Here is a 22,418-nt window from a genome sequence, read left to right as displayed (position 1 = left end):
GCTGTAAAGTAGCTAAGGGTTTGTACGGCTACGGTATACCGCGAACGCTGCTCTGGGTGCGAGCGAGATCGTGAGCCTGTAAAGACACCTCTATTACTTCCGAAAGGCGTGACATCTCACGCAGTTTCGCTATATCTTATATATAAGTTGTAACGTTGGCATACATCTGTAATGGATCTTTTCTCAAAATGCGAAAGCGACCAAGAAATGGTATATCGTACGTTTTTCATGAAAGCATAAGGATGCATATCATCACCACAACCACATCAGCATCACGTTGTTTGACTGCCTGTTATACGGTTATAATATATGGGTACCGAGCAGAGTCGCTTTTACTTTGGAACAAAGTGCACACTTTCACTGCATTGATGTATCTTTTATACTCTGTCTAATCTATTTCCTCAATGACGTAGCGAAGCGCAGTTCCGCATCCACGAATGTTAGTGCGAACTAGACTCCACGATCGTCCTATGGGTCGCGCGACCTCGCTATATGTGTCTTTAACCAGGCGCTGCCATACCTATACTATTAATGAAAATTGACAGTGGCTTAGCTCGGCTATGCCAGGATATACGTAGCGGAAGCTAAGGCATAGCATGGCTAGCCTTGGTTAATCTTGACTGCAAGTCCAGGTTAGTCTGGCTATCTAGCTATGTTGCGGCGTTTAGCCAGTCGTTCGCCGCGCTGTTCGTCTGTTTCCTGGGCGATTCGTTTCATCTTCATCTCGTTCCGATATCGATTCCACGCCTCCTCCTGCTTATCAGAATTGTCGCCGCCCATACTGCCGCCTGAACTGTGCTTGCGGCGCACGCGAGCTCTCCTTTTCAATCCTCCTACATGTTATCAGGCATGCGACGCAGCTGGCGAAGCGAGCGGAGGCGAGCGCAACGGCGAGGAATGCGGTGTGACGTCATACCAAACGGCGGTTGCGGAAAGGCGCGGCGCTGCGCAGCGGCGGAACAGGTGTGGCTCGGTGCTACTAGTGGCACATGCGCCGTAATGACTAGGGAGCGAGAGAGAGAGAAATATCGGCGGTGAGGCGCGCGTTGTGACGTCATGTGCCTCGTTGGAGAACCGCCACGGCGAAATCGCTAGTTCGCGGCCAGTAAAGCTTTCTTCTCAGAGTGCAGCCATTTCTTCTCAAGCGGGTGGGCGGCGGGTTATCACGCTGTTTTGGTGGGCCAATCGCGTTGATAGTGCAACTTTTTCGCCACTTTTGTTGGGGCCATTCAGATGATCCTGTGATAGTGTAGTCTAAAATTATGCACCACAGGGATGACTGAGTATGAGCATCGCATATGTGCGCTGGGTATGCGCCCCTGGGGCCACTGAAAGGATATGTACCACTGAATTTTATTTTGCCTTCAATATCATACTTCGTCATTAGAGATATTCTCTTTTATTGTAAATATAAACATATAGCATCTATTCTCCACGTAAACGTTCACTACACAACCGTTATGTAATTCATTTAACTGTTCGCTAAGATTCACGAATCATGTTCATTACGTAGACATCAAATGCAGTTGAACTTGTTAAACTTTTACGCACAAGCATACATGCCCCATCTATGAAATCAAAGTAAAAGACCGCCGAGCTGGAAGAGGGAAGTGAGCACCGGAGGTAAGAGACAGGGGGAAATAAGGAAGGCAGGGATGTTAACCAGTCTAGAGTCCGGTTGGCTGCCCTACGCTGGGGGAAATGCGAAGGGGAAGAGAGAGAAGGGAGCAGAACGCCTCAAGGTGGAGAGAGGAACGCGCGCCAGGGAAGGTAGGGAGGAGCGTGCGGTGGAGGGGGAGAAGAAAGCAGGCGAAGCTTCGCGAAGGAGGAGGGTAGGTGGAGGCGCCTACTCTGGTAGGTTGCTACGGGTTCTGTGTGCGCTACGGTTGTACCGGGTTTGTCTGGCGACCAAGAAGACGAGCGCCGATCGAGAAGGACGGAGCAACAATGCAAGCGGCGGCAGGCCGAGCGCGAGTCTACCAACCTCTAAGTCGTCGACAAGCGCCGGGAACGAGCTGAAGATTACCGGCAAAAGGCCCGACCTAGGGGCGTCTAGGAGACTTCCGAAGAACGTGCTAAGCGGCTTGCAAGAATGCAAGTGGGTTAGGCAAGACGGCACCGCTTAGAAACCGCGAATCAGCGCCCATGCGCTTGCGCGTAACCCGCGTTCACGAAGTGAAACATTGTTATAATTGTTTTATAGCTTCTATCATTGACGCCGGCCCAGTCCCGCGGAAATGTATGTAAGTCGCTCGTAGTCCACTGAGGCGGTATTTTAGTAGTGCAGATGACGCTACGATTGTTTATTTATAACTGCTACGTACGTAGCTTAATATACAAGTTGTCCCACATATCATGCACCAAAATTAAAAAAAAAACATTCCTATGCCATGTAGCCACACAGAAACAAGGTAATGTTGTTTGCTGTCGCTTGGAGATACTCAGAATAGTTTTTTGCATTCCGCCTAACGAGATAATTGGTCTTAATAATCAAATTCTCAAATATTATAATTAGAGTAAAAGTGTGAATGAGAAAGTTGTAGACTAAGATGAAAACCTCCCGACGCAGCTTTCTGTTGCTCAATACGTGCTACATAAAAGGGTTTTTCCGAACCTGAAAGAAGTGCGCGAATGCACGCAAAACTGCCGCGTGACTGGCCACACGAGGTAATCGATCGCAAAAGCTACCGTGTTTTGCTGTCATCGACGATGTCGTCGTCCGATATCGTCTTTACTGCACCTTCTTCATCACCGTGATACTATCGTCCGTAGGGTCCGTAACTGCTGCTTTAGGTGACATTTGCGGCATTGCTTTGGGAGGCGCTGTACACTTTTTTTCTTTCGTTTTGCTACAAAGAAAAGGGCAGAAAGCGAAAAATCATGCGAAAAACAATTTGCCATGCCGAGGAGCTTTTGTAATGATGATATTATCGCCGAGCATTTGTGTCCATACGTTTTACTTAAACCTGGGAGCATTCTAAAGCTCACATAAGCAACAAAGCATAGCACAGAGCAAGTTATACAAAGAGCGTCCCAACTATCATGCACCAAGATTTATAAATATGCAAATGCATTTTTCTTAGTTTGCTTAAACCACTGGCCGATACTGAAACAAGCTCTTTTCGCGCACAGTAGAATGCAGCGGCGTGCACGCGTGTGGAGAGCACCAGGAGCAGAACAAATTGACAGCTGGAGCGATTATCGCGATAGCGCCGCCTGGTTGCGCAACGAATGAAGCGAGCAACAACAATAAAGTACTCAAAAGAAAAGAAAATACGAGGGAATACATTTTCTTTCTACACATAATTTTGTGATTTTGCTTGAATTATTAGTATATTCCAAAGATACAGCCAAATATGCAAAGTGTATTTAATTTTCCGTTGGCCACCAGAAACATGGTGGCGCTATGGTTGCCAGATACCGAAACTAGCCCAGACGTCCACCCAGTGATTACACTCGAAGCACAATGATAGCGGCGAGCACAGTCGGCTATCGTCGACAATCTGATCTGCGGGCCATGCGCGCCTGCTTCTATACACGACTCGTCGAAGGTTCCAGCGTAATCGCTGGTGCTTGAGTGCCTTCCTGAAAGTACTACACCACTCCTTCACGCATACAATCAGATTATGTAAGTTTCGGTGACTTCGGTGACTTAAAGAAACGGATAGACCCATCGATGAGATTCGAGACACATCGGATACATGCAGGAGCGTCCTGCGCCTAGCGATAACAATTAACATTTGTTAGCCAGTGAAGAGCAGTCACCGGAGAAAGATAAAGAAGTAAACGTGTTAATGCCCCCGTCTTAAGAAGCGCCGTCCCGATACTGCATGCAAGCAGAAAAGAGAAAAACAAAAGCACCTGTAGTAAAGGAAAGAACCGACACTTAAAAGAAGCCAAAAGTCCCAAAGTTCGTCAGCGGGCGTTGAAAAGCTTAAGACGCACCATGTGGAAGACTTCAGCTCGTGCGCGGCGCCGCTGTAATTGCTAAATGCTGTCAAGAACGACCTCAGAGTCCAGTGCGCCAATACGTCGGATACCTTGTAGGGTCGGCAGTAGCGTCGGAAAAGTTTCTCACTGAGTCCTCGTCGGCGTATAGGGGTCCAAACCCAAACGCGGTCGCCGGGATGGTATTCCACGTAGCATCGTCGGAGATTGTAGTGTCAGCTGTCGGTCCTCTGCTTGTTCTTGATGCATAGGCGGGCGAGCTGTCGGGCGTATTCGGCGCGCTGGGAGATAGGCCGTGACATCGAGGTGCTCTTTGTCGGTGAGATGGGGTAGCATGGCGTCGAGCGTCGTCGCCGTGTTGCTTCCACAAACCAGCTTGAACCGCGTCAAGTGTGTTGTTTCTTGCACCGCCGTATTTTAAGCGAAGATTACGCATGGAGGTCTGCCTGCATTTATTATTTTCTGGCCATCTTACTGGTCGGAACTGTACAAAACATCGGAAGACTTGAAAAGATACCTTGCGTAAGCGAAAAGACACTGGCGAATCTGAGGACGAGTCAACAACCATCGGGAACCACGACCAGGTGAACCTTTCAGAGCTAGATATGGACGAGGCTGGCTTCTGAATCGTGCGCCATCGTAAAGATAGGACGGTGGCATTCCTGTGTTAATCTCTGTAGCGTCAGAAAGAGCTGGTTTAAGGCAAGTGAACCCTAGTGTCCTATATTTTGAGATTGAAACAGTTCTCGGTAGAGACCCAGTCAAGAGCCATTTTACAGCGTAGGAAGCATTGCTCTTGGATGTAGTGCCAGAAGGACAAACTTACGCGCCTCTATAGCGACCGAGAATATCGGTGGCATAGCCGTATCTCCCCAAATTCCACACAGTTATATGAATAACACATGCATTGTTAGGGAAGTTCTAAAATGGTATCCGGATGAAGAACTGCTAATCCATCTGGGACCCCAGGCAGTATTCCATACGAGAGGAATCATACGTCGGGTCCAAACCTCATCATCTGAATGGAAGTCAGGACGCACTGACTCTGTCGTTCTCACATTTGCTCTAAATTCTGACCACCAGGAGAAGATTAACCTCGGTTTTACGAGAGACGAGCTTGCTGACTACGTGGAGACACCACCACGCTGTTTTTAACTGTCAGCGCTTCGGACATGTAGCCAAGTGCTGTTGTGGGGAGCAGAGATGCAAGCGCTGTGGGGGACCTTATTTAAGACGTGCTCATTTAAAAACAATTTAAGTGTGCAAACTGCGGCGGCGACCACCCAGCTAGCTACGGCCGATGTCCTGCAAGGACAGCCGCACAGCGAAGGATGTTCGCTCAGCGAAGGATGTTTGTCTTGGGTCCAGAGCATGCAAGCGCACCATCGAACAAGAGCAAGGCGTCCAGGGCACCGCAACTAAGTGGTTCGGAAACAGAATACGCATCTAGCTTCCCGCGTCTCACACCGTCAAAAGAATTTAGTGAGCCAACTCAACAGGTCAACGCTGCTGGAGAACATGTTCCAAAAGAGTGAAAAGCGCATCTATACAGCCGTAGTGAACCGACCTCAAGCATCAGTTGGAAGCACTCAGCAGAAAAACTGCCAACATGTGATATGTGCTTTGCTCACGGCACTACGCTCACACGTCGCAAATACGCTTGCGAGTTCAACGAAGGATATGCAGTGCTGGCCCTTGAGTCAGTAATACTCTGCTCTACTTCCGCATACCCTTAGTAGCATACTGGCGATTTCTCGCCCACCTGGTCCTTTCCGCCGTTCAAAAGTGCCCTTAGTAATGCAATGGAACTGCGCCGGTATCCTACAGCATCTGTGCGAATTTAGTCCTTTTCTTCGAGACATGGCTATACCAATTCTAGCCCTCTCGGAGGCTGGTCTCCCAAATGGAAGGACGATCCCAGGGTACATCAGCAATGGCCACCCGAGCATAGCTTCATCTGCAAGTAGCAGTGCAATGTTATACATCAGGGGCGAAATACCTCACGTCACCTTACCAGTGCAAGACCTTTGTTCTACCTCCTTGGAAGTCGTCGCTGTGCATGTGTACCTAGAAAACCGCAAACTCAGTGTGGTGTCGGTGTATGTAAGTCCACGAAAGAAGTTCTCCACGGAGGCGTTTGTAAATGATATTTGCATTCGTTGCCCTTCGCCTAGAATAATGTGTGGGGACTTTAACGCACATCATTTGCTTTGGACGATAAGACTGTACATTTGCGCGGCAAAGAACTTGTCGCTGCCGCGGATGCTGCTGCCTTATGTGTGGCGAACGATGACAAACTGACTTTCTTCAGGACACCAGATTCATGGAGTGCTATAGACCTCGTATTACACTCTACAAACCTTTTGGTATCATCGACAAAGACTCCGGACAGGATTGGCAGCTAACATTTCCCGATCTTCACAAATGTCTTCGGATTTCAGACTGCTGGTCGACAATTCTGTACTGTGACGCGCTGGGATACATACAGAGAAGCGTTGTACGAATCCCCTGGTGAGCTGTTCGTACATATCTTGCGGATCAAGAGAGTGGCCACTTCAGTGTTGAAACTGCTAGGTCATTTCCCTACTCCTGACTTGAAACGAAAGAATCTCTGCGCAACATAAAAAAAATCGGAAAGACTAATAATGCACGAGGTTAACTTGGTATCTTGAGCAAGGAAGGAGACTACTATCGTGAATGACCGGATTTCGCCTACGGTTGTGTGCCCAGGACAGTGTCTCGCACTTACTAAGCCTCTTCGAGCACCTTCGCGTCAAAGGCCTTTCGACACTCGCCTTATTTATGGACGTTGCCGAAACATATGACTGTGTGCTTCGTACTGGCATCATCAACGGACTCCAAGCCTTGGGTGTCTGTCTCTGGAAATGCTCTTCGATTCTTCCACGAATTTCTTAGAGAGCGACATGTTGAGGTTAAGCTCGGAAATGTAATCAGCGAAAAGCGACGCATTTCCCTCGGCCTCCCACAAGGAAGTGTCCTGGCTCCCTTGCTTTTTAACCTTGCCATGGCCTCCATTCCAAACGCACTGAAGGTAGGTTAGACGGCTGTTAAGATGTCCGTCTACCCACATGACATCTGCATTTGAATCTCAGGGTACGAACACAAACGTTTGGCCCAGATAGGCCAGGGTGCAATCTCCGTCATCGATAGTCACTTATCGACGCTTGGCCTATTTTTATCAGTGGAAAAATCTGCTTTCGTGCTTTTCCCGTGAGTGAGGCGCATGTCAACTCGGCTGTCCATGAATATTAGATGCCATGCAATTCGCCATGCAACTAGTGTTCGATTCATGGGCATCACCATCGACAGCAAGCTACTATGGCGACGCCCAGTTGAAAGTGTTGTGGCTGCATCAGTGTGTACGTTGGGGACACAATCCTGTATCTATGTTTTGAACTGAACACTGGACTGATAATAAGTCGCATTCTTTATCAGCTGCCGCTGAACTCACCATCACCTAGCGAATTCGAGCGCTTGGAGGCAGTGCACAGAAAGGGACCTCACTTGGCGACGGGAGTTCCTTAGGCAGCTTCAAACAAGAAGGATAATAATGAAGCGAAGACTCCTCCACTCCGCCTTTTGACATCTCAGGCCTTGCTGAAGCAGCTTTTAAGGCTAGGAGAATCCCCCGCAGACGCGGCGCTTCTCCAGCGGCTAAGAGCAAGAACTCGCTCCCATTTCCATGCGACGCTGAACACCTTTCGATTTTTAGGATTGTGGTGGCCTAAACGGAGTGGCCTCGACCCACCATGGTCTTTTTCGGACGTTACGTGCACCCTCAGCGTACGCCACATACCGTCGAAACGCACCATTTCAACTGCCGAAGGAAAGTTTCTTGTTCTAGACCACTTGAGCACAGCGGTTCAAAGCCACCTACAAGTGTACACAGATGGGTCGGTGTGTGTACAGACAGCCAGCTGCGCAGCGCCATTCTGCATACCCTCCCTTGATGTGTCAGGGTCTGGCCACCTGGATCGCGTGTTTCGTCTACAACAGCAGAATGTGCCGCCATTACCGTGGCTTTGCGAAAACTACGAACTTATTCCGCACGTGACGTCGTGGTGCTGATCGACTCAAAATCATCGTTACAACGATTACACCGCGGCTTACCTCGAGACAAATTTATAAGGCAGTCTCTTGCACTGATCAAAGTTCTAATAAGCAAGGGATTTAACGTAAAATTTCAATGGATCCCATCCCACGTAGGAATTGAAGGAAATGAAAAAAACTGATGCTCTCGTACGCCTGGTACTGACATGTGTCCCAAAAGTAAGAGCACCAAATATATTTCACAACCCTAAGAATGCAATTCGCATGAACTTTAGGGCGATCAACCAGACTCCACACCCAGCCTATGTGACCCATGGAGTTACTCGGGAAGAAGCAACGCGTTTGTACCGCATCCTAGCCGACTCCATGTACACTCCGGCTTGGTTATTCAAGACTTGGCGATGCGCTTCCTCGTTCTGCGCCTTCTGTAGTGACATCGCCGACATCTAACATTTCATTTGGTCATAATGCAAAGCCTTTAGCGCAATTAAAAAATACAAGGACGGGACAGAGACACAGCGCAGCGCTAGCTTTCAACCGACGTTTATTGAAGCACAGACGCAGATATAGCGAAGGAGATATAGAAAGATTCAAAAGACACAAAAATGCAAAATATAAATCACACTCTACGCATGCGCACGCCATTACCGTCCACAAACGCGATTTCCTTGTGAGAGAGATTAACTGAAGCTGTACTAACACAGTCTGCTCCATTTTTTCGGATCATCCGGGCTTCGATTATGTCACGCCTGCAGTGGTCTTTGCTTCTGGCCTCCACTGTGCATGCGCCGAGCATTGGCTTGCACGTTTTGCTGGGACAATCATGGCGATGTTGAAAAAGGTTCCCGTCCCTTGGTTTTGTAACTTTTCGCTTGTGTTGTGCAAGCCTTTCATTGAGGAATCTGCCAGTTTGTCCTATGTATACCTCGCCACAAGTTAACGCAATACTGTAAACCACACCTTGCAAGCACTGCGCAAAGTTATTACTATGCTTCATTTTACATCCACTTGATCGTTTGGGAAAATGGTCCGTCAACTTACACGCCTTTCATAGCTTGTCTGGGGCAGAGAATGTCAACTTCACATTCGCCTTAGTGGCAGCCCCCTTCATACTATGGGGGATACCGTGCATGTACGGAATTATCGCCGTATTTTTCCTTTCTGTGGATTGTTCGCTGCGGCTCTTCTTGCGCTTCTTCACTAGGCCTTCCGGCACGGAAACAGGCACATCTTTGGGATAACCAGCCTCAGAAAGCTGACTGGCTTGCTCGCTCATCCTGGCGGGTATCATGACAGGACAAGATTTTTTCATGGCATTGGTGAAGCACACATTCACAATTGCCCGTTTAACAAGGTTCGAGTGGGAGGATGCATACGAAAGGAGTGTTTTGTTAGCCCTAGGGTGGTAATACCACCTTATGCGGGTTTCTGATAAAACATTAGATAGAACATTAGATCTAAAGATTGCAATTTATTGTCAGCCGGTAGTTCATAGGTCAAATCAAGTGGCTTAAAACAGTGCTTAAAAATTTTAAAAAGCATGTAAGGTCCTGTCCAACGCTAGCTATGCGGTTGTCTATTAAAATAAACAAAAAATCATCAACACATCTAAAAACCCTGTCACGGTGAGCTACAGCGCCAGTTCTTAGCGATTTGCTTTTAGCTCACCATGACAGGACGGTAGCCACCCATCTACATAATTTTAAGGTTTTAAGAGATTTTAGATCCGCCGCGGGTCGGCCCGGTATTGCACAATCTTCGGGATTGGCCCAGGTATGGGAAAAAATTCTCGATTACACGGCTTCATAAACGTACGCAATACCAGAACCTAGCCATAGACAGCTCCGCTGTAAAAGAAGTGCACGAACAGTCTCTCAACAACCTTATGTACTGGTTGTAGAGAAGCTTACAAATCAAACTTTGTGGCAAAATAAAAAAGAAATGCTGCTCGAGGACGTGTTTGCCGTAAACACGCCCGAAAAATTCACCGACGATACTCCCTAATGCAATATTTGAGCGCAGCTCTACACTTGTTTTCATTTCGCGTGTCAATATTTTGTATCATGCATATAATCATGATTATATAAGTACAGCATTTATATTAGGAAGAGAACGCCGTGAGTAGCGTAGCTTGCGCGGACAATCTGTATCGTGCGGCACATCGCAAACGGAGCGAAGTGTGGCGCGACTGCCTCTCTAATCGGGAGATCGCGGGAGGCAGCGCGTGGATGACGCGTGGGGGCGATGCGTGGCCGCCTCAGACAAACCTCCGCTCATGGAGTGCTTTGTTCCTGCACAGGCGACGCGCGTTAGTCTGGCGCCATATAGCAGCCATCGTCGCCGCACAGCCCGTCTTGCGTGGCACTATGCTTTTCTTCTCACGCTTTCGTTCCACCAATGTGGAGAGTGGCCCTTCGTCGCGAAGAAATCGTGTCACCAGTGTCAGCGGCGACGACATCCAAGGGAACGCCACATCGAACCTTACTCGTAGCCGCTCGCCATCGCTCCTTGCAGGAGCAGTGATTCATTCTGAAAACTTCAAAATGAATTCATTCAAAAACGTTGCTTGTTGTTTCACTTCTGATATTTTGAGACACTTCTTTTGACATGCTGTGAACAGTAACACGACTTCAACAGTCGTTTACTGGGAAATATTTGGTTACATTAAAGTATTTGAAAATACCGAATAGTTCCCCTTCGAGTTCGGGCATTAATGGTTAATGTGTCATATTTTATTCGTGTTGCAAACACCGAATAGTCGCCCACCCCCAATTATTTGATAGAACTCTGCACGCGATAGAACTCTCTGGCTTCAATGTCCGTGATTTCGAGGGATTCGCACTGGGAGTGCTCAGGGTTTATTTCGACCATCGTGGAATGATTAACGCGCATCCAACTACACGAACATTCTTGCATTCCACCCTCATAGGAATGCAGATAATTTGCCTGAGGTGCCGATATTCTTTATTTGATGCGAAAGAATCTGAACGGTATCCGGATTGAATGGCGCCTTCAGTAATGTTCACTTGTTGTCCTGACGCAGATGTCGGCCTGTCCTGGGTGCAGGACATCCCGGACGAGGACCACGATCAGAGACTCGCCGAGCAGCGCCACAGGCATCGGTCGGGAGGAGACAGCGGCGAGTGTTTCGTAGTCGATCCGGCATCTGAGATGCGAGCGAATGCCGTGCGCTGGAATCCCTGCGAGGGGACGCACGGGGTCGTCTGCGAGATGGACATGGGTCAGTTTCAGGGTGAGTGTTGCGCATCGCGCTAATTTCACAGTGGGAGTGGCGCCACCGGCCCTGAGGTGGAGGAGACGGGGTAAGGAGGGGCAAATGTTGGCGTATTTTTACCCGCATCGGTTTTGTCGCGAGTTGCGGAGTAGCCTGCAGGCGGCTGGGGGAAGGTGGGAAGGCGGCTTGTTTAGTTGGACGCATAACGCACATTTTATAGCCTCCTCTGAGTGTAGCGCTGCAATCTCGGCTCACCTGCTACGTGACGTGGGAGGGAAATAGACTGTAAGGATCTCTGAAGTACAAGCCAATGCTTGGTACTGCATGACTAAATGGAAATTTTTGAGTGTGGTAGTCAACTACGAGGCTATCGCGTTATTGTAGGTTTCATGAGAGGCTATAGCTACTTATGGACATTTTAGCTCAGCCTTGAATGAACGGGTATTCCGTGTCGGGGCCGCAATCTCCAGTTTTTCTAGTATTGGTTTGCGTTGCTAGAGCAGGCAATAGTGGCGGTACATCAAGATCTCCCTCTATGTTACCTTGCCACCGATTTACATATAAGCTGGCCGCGTTCCACCCGTCAATTGCGGCACTGCTCTAGATGCAGCGAAAGCACTTGTCCCTGATTCATTTAATCTTTATCGCACACCTGAATCCACCAGCATATTGCGACGACCCTGGGCCTCTGGAGAACGGAACTACCGAGGTGATGAACCAAGTAGTCGCCGGAAGAATGCTCGAGGGGACGCAGATTGCGTACCGCTGCTACAAGCTGCACTACCTGGTTGGTGAGAGCCTCATCACCTGCCTCCGGAACAGGACGTGGACTGCAGCGAAGCCGCGTTGCATGAAACGTAAGAACGCTTTGCAAGCGCGCGATAATGTCCCTGCGCATAATAGGAATGTATACGCGCACGCAGAGCATCAAACTTTCACGTTCACCGAACTTCTACTGAACCTAGTACAAGTTGGGTGCCTCCTAGATTGGGCCTCCTAGATTGGGCGGGGCACGCGGGTAGCTGCTAGATCTCGCAGGCCATGCTTGTGATAAAATGTAGCCACGGACAAGCACTATCTGGACACTGCCGTCCAACAACAGGGAGCCGCCGGCATGTGCGCTGTTTGTTCGACCAGGGGTACATAGTGGCTAGCCGAGTCAACTATATTGTATGCCCATATGGGCAGCCCTTTGTTTTTGTTCTCCAAGAGGTTCCTCAGTGGTTAATTGCTTCTAAATTTAGGTTTAACGATGTCGTCGTGCAGTCCGTTAGAGTAGTACTGCTGACGTCAGGCTCTCCTCCGCTAGTTCAAGCTGTTCTTTACTAATATACAAGCTGTTAAACTCTCCACGTGCGAAACACATTTGTGAAGTTGGAAGGATTGTGTCCTCTTTCGACCTATTGTTGCATCAGATAGCTATCTTAGAGCTTCGATAGAGCATTTCCATGGAAACTATTTTTGTTGGCAGTGACAACGTGTCTGGAGCCACCGGTGCCTCCATATGGTGAAGTGGAATACGTTTACGATGGTGGCAATGGACTCAAGTAAGTGGCCTCCGTTGCGCAACTTATGAGAGCACCGCTTTCATACTTCGAAAAAGTATAGTGGGCATTCTTGGGCATCCTTTTTAGAAAGACAATGGGCATCCACGTAACCCAAAAACAAAATAATATTCGCGTCAAACAAAAAAGAATTATGAATAAATAAGATGAAGGGTAGTGTTCATTCAAATAACCTTATTCAGTGCCGTGCGATTTCGTGGGGTGGGCCTTGACATGGGTAGTGTTGACAGCAATATATGCGACTGATGATGAGCTCGGAACGTTTTGTTATATTGAAACTGATGCAGACGCTGAATATTCTGTCGCATTAGTTACGTTTATACTGAATGGGGTGAATCTGCTTCAAGTGGGGCAATTCTGCTTCAAATAAGTGAGGAGATTTTGCTAAATCTTTTTGTATTGACTGTTGGTGGCGTCATTCGAAGTGAACACAGACTACCAAGCTATAGTGTTAGCAGGCCGCTAGAAGTACAGTGGTGTCCCCATAATTCTTTGCACAGGGAATATGGTTAGTTGGCTTTGCAAATGCATAACACGCATTACTCATCTCATCTGTGAAAGAGAGTTGGAACGCATCCGGAGGGTATTACCAAATCAATACCGCCAGCTTACCGCTATCATAGAAAATAAAAGTGCACGCTCATTACATCATATCGGTACTAACATAAGGAGCGTAAACAATGGAGGTCAACAAAGAAACTTCAGAAGTTAAGAACGCTGCAACGACCGATGGAAAAAAAATCGGGATATCGTTAAGGGTCAGGAAGACTGCGGTGTGGATTATACAGCAAACGACAGTCGCCGATGTTCTAGCTGACATTAGGAGCAGAGACGAAATTGGGCAGGCCATATTGTCACGTGGTAGTGACTGTGAAGAAATCAGCCAAACTGAGAAAGACGAAACTAGCGTTTTATTGGGCGAACTTGTGCCCTCAAAAACAGGCTACACTAAAACAACGGCGACAGCGGCGAACACACTCGGCGATCGCCGAAAATCAGATCAGCGGGCCAAGTGCGTCGGCTTTTATACAGCAGTCGTCGAATGTTCCAGGCTAATTGCTGGAATCCGCGTGTCTTCCACAAAGTTCTACACCATTCGCGTCACGCGATGGAATCGGATAACACAAGGTTCGGCGACAACAGACAGTGGATAGAAGCATCGACAACATTCGAGAAACTTCCAATACATGTAGGCGCGTCCCGCGCTGTGCATAACATTTGTTAGGCGGCGAAACCGGGTCGCCCGATAAAGATAGGCAAGTGCACGTGTCAATATTATGCTTAGAGCGATAGATAGATAGATAGATAGATAGATAGATAGATAGATAGATAGATAGATAGATAGATAGATAGATAGATAAATAGATATATAGATATACAGATAGCTAGATAGATAGATAGATAGATAGATAGATAGATAGATAGATAGATAGATAAACTTTATTAAAAGAATAATAAAAAACCGCTAATGGTCGGGGCCCTTAGTCCAGGGCTCCGCTGGCTCTTGCAATCTTCTCAGCTCTCTGTATCAGCTTGAGCTGGTCGTCGAGGGCCGAGCTGGACAGCAGTGCCTCCCATTGCTCCCTCGTGGTGTTCGTGTCGGGGTTGTGTAGTGTGCGTGATGTTGATGTGTAGTGTGATGTTGCGTAGTGTGCACTCCTATGGTATAGGGTTGGTGTGGCCCCACACCACGGGCATTCGCCCCTGTAGGCTGTGGGGTGTATGCGATGTAATATGTGTAGGTTCGTGTAAGTGCCTGTCTGGAGCCTACGCCAGGCAGCGGCATCCTCTGTCTTTAGATTTAGGCGGGGTGGTGGATATCGCAAGCGACACCCTCTGTGGTAGTTCACGATGGCTGAATACTCGAGGTCGACAGGGTCCGGGTCTTCTGCAACCGGCGGTCTATCATAGTTACAAAATAGGTGTCAATATAAGGGAAGCGCACTCGAATATGGCAGATGACTAGATAATGGGATAAAATGAGGAAATCTGCAGGCATAGGATAGGATAGGATAGTATAGAACAGCTAGCAGAAGACGGAAGGACTGGATAATGGGATAAAATGAGGAACTATGCAGGCATAGGATACGGTAGGATAGGATGAGATAGGATAGAACAGCTAGCACAAGACTGAAGGTAACTGGAGATGGCTTGGAGAGGCTTTCATCGTGCAGTGGAGATCAAATGGGCTGATTGTGACGATGATGATGATGACGCCAAATGTCCCGTCTAGTTTCACTTCCCAAAATATGCATCTTAACTACTTTGCACTTGGGAGGCGGTTACTTTCTTTCATTGGACTGTATGAAGACTCCGCGGGTTATTGAAGATCTGAGGGTGTGGCGTCAATTTGAAATTATGCTCCATAATGCGCTTCAACAGTGAAGCAAAAAAGTACTCGTGATGGCTGTTCTATCAGGCAGTTCAAAGGAAGAAACTCCTGCGGCTATCTATATGGTGCCTCTGTTGAGGACAACAATTTGTTGGCGATACCAAGAAAACCCACGCACCCATCTGCTTAAACATCAAACGTTGTCGCTTACGAAGAGAACTCCTATCTAGCGTGAAATATCACTGGCACCTTTGCGGGTGGGAGTGTGAAAGGTGACTGTAGCGTGGAAAAATAGCCGTATAGTCACCTGTCTGGTAACCATATAGTATCGTTACAGAAAATAATTGAACAAGCTTAGCAACCTACGCACGTGTCAGAGATGTGTTCGTCAATAACATGGTAAATTTCTAGTAACTGATCATGGTTTCGCCTGATCACGAGTGGCAGGCTTCACCTGTGGTAATGTGCGCAAGTAACGACTGTGAATTTATATGAACCCAGAAGACCTGCTATAGACAAATGTGACAGCAAACAGCAGTTTCTATTTGCTCTTCAACAGGCGACGCACCAAATGAAGCGTCCACAAGCGATACGTCAAGATCTATTTTACATTGCCGGCAATTTTAGCACCAACGCTCTCGCTTCACCCACCGCATGTTTCACCGAACGGGGTGCACGTGATGAAGCATCTCGTGCTCGAAAACTGACGAGCAGTTTCAATTCCGAACCTCTATTACCTGTTCCACCAGGACGGGTCGACAAAGACTTCGGCTCTCGCTGGTGACGCTGGACCCATCTTCAGCGGCTCAACTTCCCAAGGGTCACTACCGAGCGGGCACCCGCGCCACTTTCTCGTGCGTGAACCAATTCTACTCACTGGTGGGATCCGGAGTGCGTAGGTGCCTGCCCGACGGAACCTGGACTGGGAGGACCGCCACCTGCATACCAGGCGAGTTCGAGGGCTGCGCAATGATCATATGATAAACACGTCGCACTTTCGTGACTGTGGAGACGAAGTTGATGCATTTGCGTAGAATGAACTGTAACCAGGCATACATTTCTTTCTCCCACCTCCAGTCCTATATCTCTTTTTAAGAGCTAGTATGCCACGACTCCACGTTGTTCATTGATCAGCTGATAGGCGATATGAACAAACTCGGGCGCTTGATGTAGTACCTCCAGGTTGTGTTATTACGACACCAGAACCTAGCATCATCTTTGCGCAAGGATATTATGGTCCAAACGGAGGGTCCGTGTAGCGGCAGCTCAGATACGAGATGGGATTTGGAATGTACTCATATCAAAGAGCCAGGGAGCAACGTTTTCGCTTAGTGTGTGTTTACGTGCGTTCGTTATTAGTATAGAAGCGGACTGAATGTTTGAGAGACAGAACTTGCGGCGCTGCAACTCGAATGCTTGCGACCTTCAAAAAGCGAAAATGGGTCTACGGCATTTCTCATCTTGCGGCTTTGAAGCCTTGCGAAAAAATACACTTGAAGCACACTCAGCTAAGTGGGGTATTTGCTGACCTAAACTTACGCAAACGCTTAGATATGCCGTTTTGGGTCAGCGGGGCAAATCGAACAGGGGCACGTGGGGCGGTATATGAGTGGCGCGTGCGTCGCCAAGAATTTTTTTTTTCGCGCTTGGTTGGCATCTTCCGTTGTCCACCGCATTGACCACTCATGAAGTCAAAGCCAAAGTATGTTATTTAGTCATCAGAACAGTTGCCTAGGAGGAAGACATAGAGGCAAATAATACCTGACAGAGTGTCGGCCCCCTTTCCCCCACTCTCCAAACATCTCACCCAACATCACTGTAACAATTGCTACATTGCATGTCGAAAAAAACATTCACTATAAATCAGTGGAAAGCACTGGCAACAATGCATCAAAACGAAAATATTTGAACCGAGACTATTCTGTGTCGCGAGAAATGCGCAACTATGAACGAATGACATTTGTGTCAAGAAGTACATGAAAATCGACCAAATAACCTGAAGAGATAACTATCGACGGCACGTGTGCAACAACAGCAGCCGCAACAGTGCGGGCACCATTGAGAATAGCCACTACAAGTACAGCAGCAATGAGGACAGCGGCAACAGCAGATTTTACACCGAAGCTGTATATGGCTTGCCGATTCGTCCGCCCATCCGTCTGTCGCTCACCAGTACGCTGAAAACTCCTCCGGCGCAGCCCGCATGGGATTAGCCCATGCGCGGGAAAAAAAAAAAAAGAGAGAACGAAACGCGCGCAATCAGCCAACGCCATGCTATAGGAAGCACAAGGCCTGTTTACGCCGATCCACGACGTCACGCTACTTGGCCTGAAATTTCCATTGACAAGACTGGCATGATAAAAGCGGTGACGTCAAAATCACTGTTGTCTACTCGGGAGCACCCCCCTGAGATTCTATGCCAGTCGGGCAAGGTGACATGATATCATGGATCGGAGTGAAAAGAGAGAGAGAGAGAGAGAGAAAGGTAAAGGAAAGGCAGGGAGGTTAACCAGAGATGATCTCCGGTTGGCTACCCTGTACTGGGGGAGGGGCAAGGGGATGCAATAGGTGAGAAAGAAAGAAGGATAAAAAAAAAGGAAAAAAAAAAACCTAAGCACGCACATACGCACGCACACACGAACTATTTCTGTGGGCACTGTCACGCAGCCCGCAAAGGCGTTCCTAGTCTTACGCAGTGCCACCGTACAGTCCTACGTCACACAGTGTACAGTCGCAATTTGTCAGAAAGTCCAGTGTCTTTCAAGTATCGCAGCAGCGCCTTCATAGCGGATCGCGCGGATGTTCGCGTAGGCCAGGTTCCAAGGATCTTGTTTTCGGTCATTGGGCGCTTGTCCAGTTTGTCTAAGGTGGCTGAGAGTGAAAAGCTTTGTACTATCAAGGTAGTTTTGGTTTAGCTGCGTCAGTAGTGCCGTCGTTGCCCTCCGTCGCAGTCGAGCGCGCGCACAGCAGTTTCTCTCCGACTGTGAAATGGGTAGGCCACGCGTTATACGTATTCCCTAGGCGCAGGCAGCTTTCGATGCTGCAGCCCGGGCACAAGAACAGGCTCGTGCACCCGAGCGCAACAAGCAACTGCGTACCGAGGACCCGCCAACCTACCGAGCCGTCGCTTAACGAACCGTCCGGATTACCCCAGGGCCGCACGTTTCAGGTTCGCTGGTTAACCACCTGTACGGAGTGCTTGGGTGGTGGATTCCTGTTTATCTCAGAAAACGTCTAAATGAAAAAAAAAATGACTGTCTGTTCAAAATTCGGGAGAGGTGTGAGCATGGTATTTTTATTGCTATGTCGTCAGAGTGCCTAAATGGCGCTAATAGCCTTGTTTATTCGTGGTGTTACGACAGGTATTTAAGGCCATCTGCTTTTCATATATCTTACTGGTAGGTTTGCTTCTTATTTATGCTTTAGTAACGCTATAAATGTCGCTACCCTTTTCCTGCTTTGACAAAAGTCTCCTCGCACATAACACCTGTAGTTACCAGACAGCAAATACCGCTTCGCTCTGCTGGTTCTGCTGCTGCGTTCACTGCGACTTTAAATCTCACTATTTACACAGCGCACCGAATCCGGAGATTTTCCAACTTTCTCCAATCTAAACTGGCAAGTTATTGCAAATATTCAACTTCTCTCCATCTATTGTTTCGCTTTGTATTGCAAAGTTTTAAATCTCGGTTTGGTGCTTCATCGAAAAATATTACGAATATTGTTTATGATGCTGTTCGCACGACAATTTCTATTTGCGCTTTAAAGAGTTATCTAGGGCATCTGAGGTACAGTCAGAACGAGTATGACGTAAGGCACCCAGTGAACTGTTGAACCGCAGTGTGCGGTCGCTCGGACTCTCCGCGATCGCCGTTCATCTACCACGGGAACGTGAGCGAGGCAGGCCAGTGGCCGTGGCAAGTGGGTCTTTCCATGTGGTCCGCGGGGGAGAAGGCCTGGGACCTGCAGTGCGGCGGCACGCTGCTCTCCGAGAGCTGGGTGGTCACGGCGGCGCACTGCGTCGCCAGGGACCGGCGCGGGAATTTGCACGCGCCGAAGGACTTGCGCATCTACGTGGGCAAGTACCACCGAGACGACGCGCTCGACGACGCCTTCGTGCAAGTGCGCACTGTGAGTATGGAACACGTTTTTTTTTTGCGCAACAAATAGCAGTGTAAAAAAGACACCAGAGTTTTTTCCAAGGTGGTCACGCAGTATGCGCACGATAGCGGCCGCACGCCGAAAGAACAAAAACAAAAGACAAAATATTACGCATACCCTGCCAAATGAAAATGAGTCCGTCGGGTAAAGAACGAGTATTCTACCGTAATACCGCTAATGGCGCTAGCTCGACAAGCGAGTACAAATTGGTTTGTATAGTTTGTATAGTGAAGTGATAAATACAGTGCTGTCCAACTCGAGGAGAACGCGTGTAGATGTGCCAGCCGATTAAGGTTCGCTCATTTCCGTGACAGCCATGTTGAAGCGAAATTTTAATTTCGGCGTCTAGTGCTATGTTTTGAAGCACTTAGGGAGAGCGAACAACAGTGGTTTGGTTTCGCGAGCTGAGCTTCTGCTGGATCTTACGGCTGTGGTCGAGTATAATTGCGGCATCACCTCTGAGATTTGCGCTGCGCGTCCATGGTTCGTCCAGAACGGAGGTCCCGGAGGCTGAGGGCACTGCGCGTAGCACTCACTACACGTCACAGCGATGCGCTTCACTTTGGCGGGAAATCGTGCCGCTCTCTTTGGATATCACATCCATATCACACCGATGCTATACGTGGTGGCCGTACACAAAAACTGTCGAGCAGCAGCTCTATGTCGAACATGCGGTTCTATGGATGGATTTTAGAAAAACAAGTCGGAGGACACCTAAGCACTTACGAGTTGTGACTGCGAAAACAATAACGTCCAATCGAACGCCGCTGAGTTGTTCTTCGATTTATGAACTCCTCGCGTGAAAGGCAGCGCGTGAAACGCTTGGTGCGTTTTGATTTGGCCTTACCGAGGGGCAGTTAGAATGCAGGCGATAGCTTCCGCGGACAACGATGGCGCGGATAACGCAAGCAACCAGTGAAGAGGGTCTGCACGGCGTCACGTCACGGCATGTGCTCCGTCTGGGCGCGCTGGTGACGTAGCGTCGCGTTGATGCTCTCTTCGCTCACGCAACACCTGCCGCGCTATAGCGGCATCGTGAGCCCCATAACGTAAAACTATTCCCATCTGCTTTCATTCCAATCGCCTGACGTCAAAGTTACGTAACCGCCGACGCAAGCAACGGGCGGTAACCCGCAGCGCTGTTTGAAAAGCCCAATCAAACGCGCTTCTCGTTTATAGAATGTCACTTTCTTTTGCTTTCAAAGCGAATAGCATTGCCTACATTGAGCAGCTTTTCTTACCTAACTGCCTGAGAAGAGGAGAGGAGCTTGCTCAAATGGAGAGAGTTTAGATGGGGCTGGGCCAGCGCAGTGAGAGTAGATAACCGGGTGAGGAGGGTGGTGCCAGTGTCTGTGTTTCGTACGCTTCCCCTTACTGAACTTGCGGTGGCTGGTCGAAAATGGCGGCGGCGTGCAACGGTAGGTTAAGAATGCCGTTAAAACGGATCCTCAGCACAGCTGGCAGAGCAATGACGCATACGTGCCGAGAGGTCTCGATAACGTCATACTGCCACACAACATCTTTTATAGTATTCGCAAATAAATGCGTGCTCCCCGGCAGCTCCCAATAGCCAGTACCACAGCGATCGGCGGGCAGCCATCTTCTATTCCTTTTGGAACGGGGCAGTCTCCGGCTCTTCAGAAGAAACTGTCAGCTTTGTTCGGAATCTGAATGCGTCTTTAACGCGTACATGTGGTGAGTTTTGTGGTTTTGTGACGTCGCGTGACATACACGTAATATGGGCGGAGCCCGATAACGTTTGACCGATATCAATTGGTCAAACGACGGTTTTTTCGCTAATGGTAAAAAATACGTCGAACCAGAAATTATTTTGCTTTCGTTCGGTCTAACCATGCTTAATCAGTGTGCGCATATATGATATGAGGCGTTTTCGCGGTTTCCGTCCCGTCGCGTGACAGACGGGCGCAGTGGGTGGTAACTCCAAAATTTTTTGACCAATCGTGGAGGGCTGATTGGAGAATTGGAATAGGAAAGTTTTGAATAGCTTTACGTTATAGTTTCCCAGGTGTTCTAATTTGCCAGCTCTCTCCGTCGACGCGCGCTCGTGACATGGGCGTCGCAGTGAATGGGAACTGAGGTGCCGTTTCACTTCTACAGACGTCGCCGACTTTTTCGCTCAATGAGCCATTTCATCATCATATCTTGGTGGTGAATCAGCGCACTGACAAGGACAAGGCGAAGACACGCAAGAATACGCGACACTCGCTGCACTCGCCAAGTACTTTATTTCAGAACACACACTTCATATATATATATATATATATATATATATATATACCTGCGCACCCTCAGACGTTTCTTCCCTTTCTAGTGGAACGTTGTTGACGGCAACAACCTGTTCAGGAAGCGTTTACAAAGTGGCCGCTGCTCACATGGCATTGGCTTCTCGTACAGACCCAGTGCCCTGGTAATAGCCTGGATTAGTGCAATAACTTTATCTCAAGGTTCTTTTAGATGCGTCCTCCGAATGCTTAATTCTTTCGAAATAGTCATAGTTAATAAGTTCCTCAATTGTGGGTGAAATATCTGCACGGAAACCCACATTCGCTTAAATAATGCGCAAAACAGGGCGAGAACGCTGCAGAGGATTAAGGTAACAAAGGCGCTGGCATCGTACATATGCCTCGTATATTTTTGGAAGGGGAACGGTGTGGCCCAGTCGGTATGTGCGAGGTGGGGATGACAGTAAATTTGAGGCACATGTTTCACAAGGCGGTGACTTCTCGAGCATATATACGAACGACGATCGAAGTGGAGCAAGGAGGGGGGGGGGGGGGGGGGGCATATTTTGTGGGTTTTCGTTTAAATTGGCTTGCATGGAGTAAAGGAAATCTATGAATTCAAATGCTTGATCACTTTGAATAAGACATCGGGCTGGCGCTGCAATAAAAATAAGCTAGCTGGTGTATGCCCGTTCTTCTCGGTACGCATTGGTAAACGAAGCGTCAGCTAACAGCTAAACTTTACGAGGTGCACGGTGTGGGAGGTCGCTGTGGTATTAGCTGATGTTGAAACCTCACCTCACTGCGGCAAGCGTCATACCGAGCGTGGGCGGGACGGAAAGGCGCTGACCACGAAGATAACG

The 22,418-nt window shown here is 48.5% G+C and overlaps 1 protein-coding gene across 1 annotated transcript in view; it reads left to right on the top strand.

Moving 5' to 3' along the window:
* The window catches only part of LOC126539723 (clotting factor C-like), a 54,372-nt gene that overhangs the window by 19,197 nt on the left and 12,757 nt on the right, over nt 1-22,418 (top strand). The window contains exons 10-14 of the mRNA XM_050186573.3: nt 11,063-11,272; nt 11,920-12,111; nt 12,726-12,801; nt 15,901-16,100; nt 18,993-19,282. Coding sequence (XP_050042530.2) covers nt 11,063-11,272; nt 11,920-12,111; nt 12,726-12,801; nt 15,901-16,100; nt 18,993-19,282 — 968 coding nt within the window. The remainder of the gene's footprint in view (nt 1-11,062; nt 11,273-11,919; nt 12,112-12,725; nt 12,802-15,900; nt 16,101-18,992; nt 19,283-22,418) is intronic.

Source organism: Dermacentor andersoni, chromosome 3 (assembly GCF_023375885.2).
Source record: "Dermacentor andersoni chromosome 3, qqDerAnde1_hic_scaffold, whole genome shotgun sequence".
Lineage (NCBI taxonomy): Eukaryota > Metazoa > Arthropoda > Arachnida > Ixodida > Ixodidae > Dermacentor > Dermacentor andersoni.
This window is presented reverse-complemented; position numbering and strand designations above follow the sequence as displayed.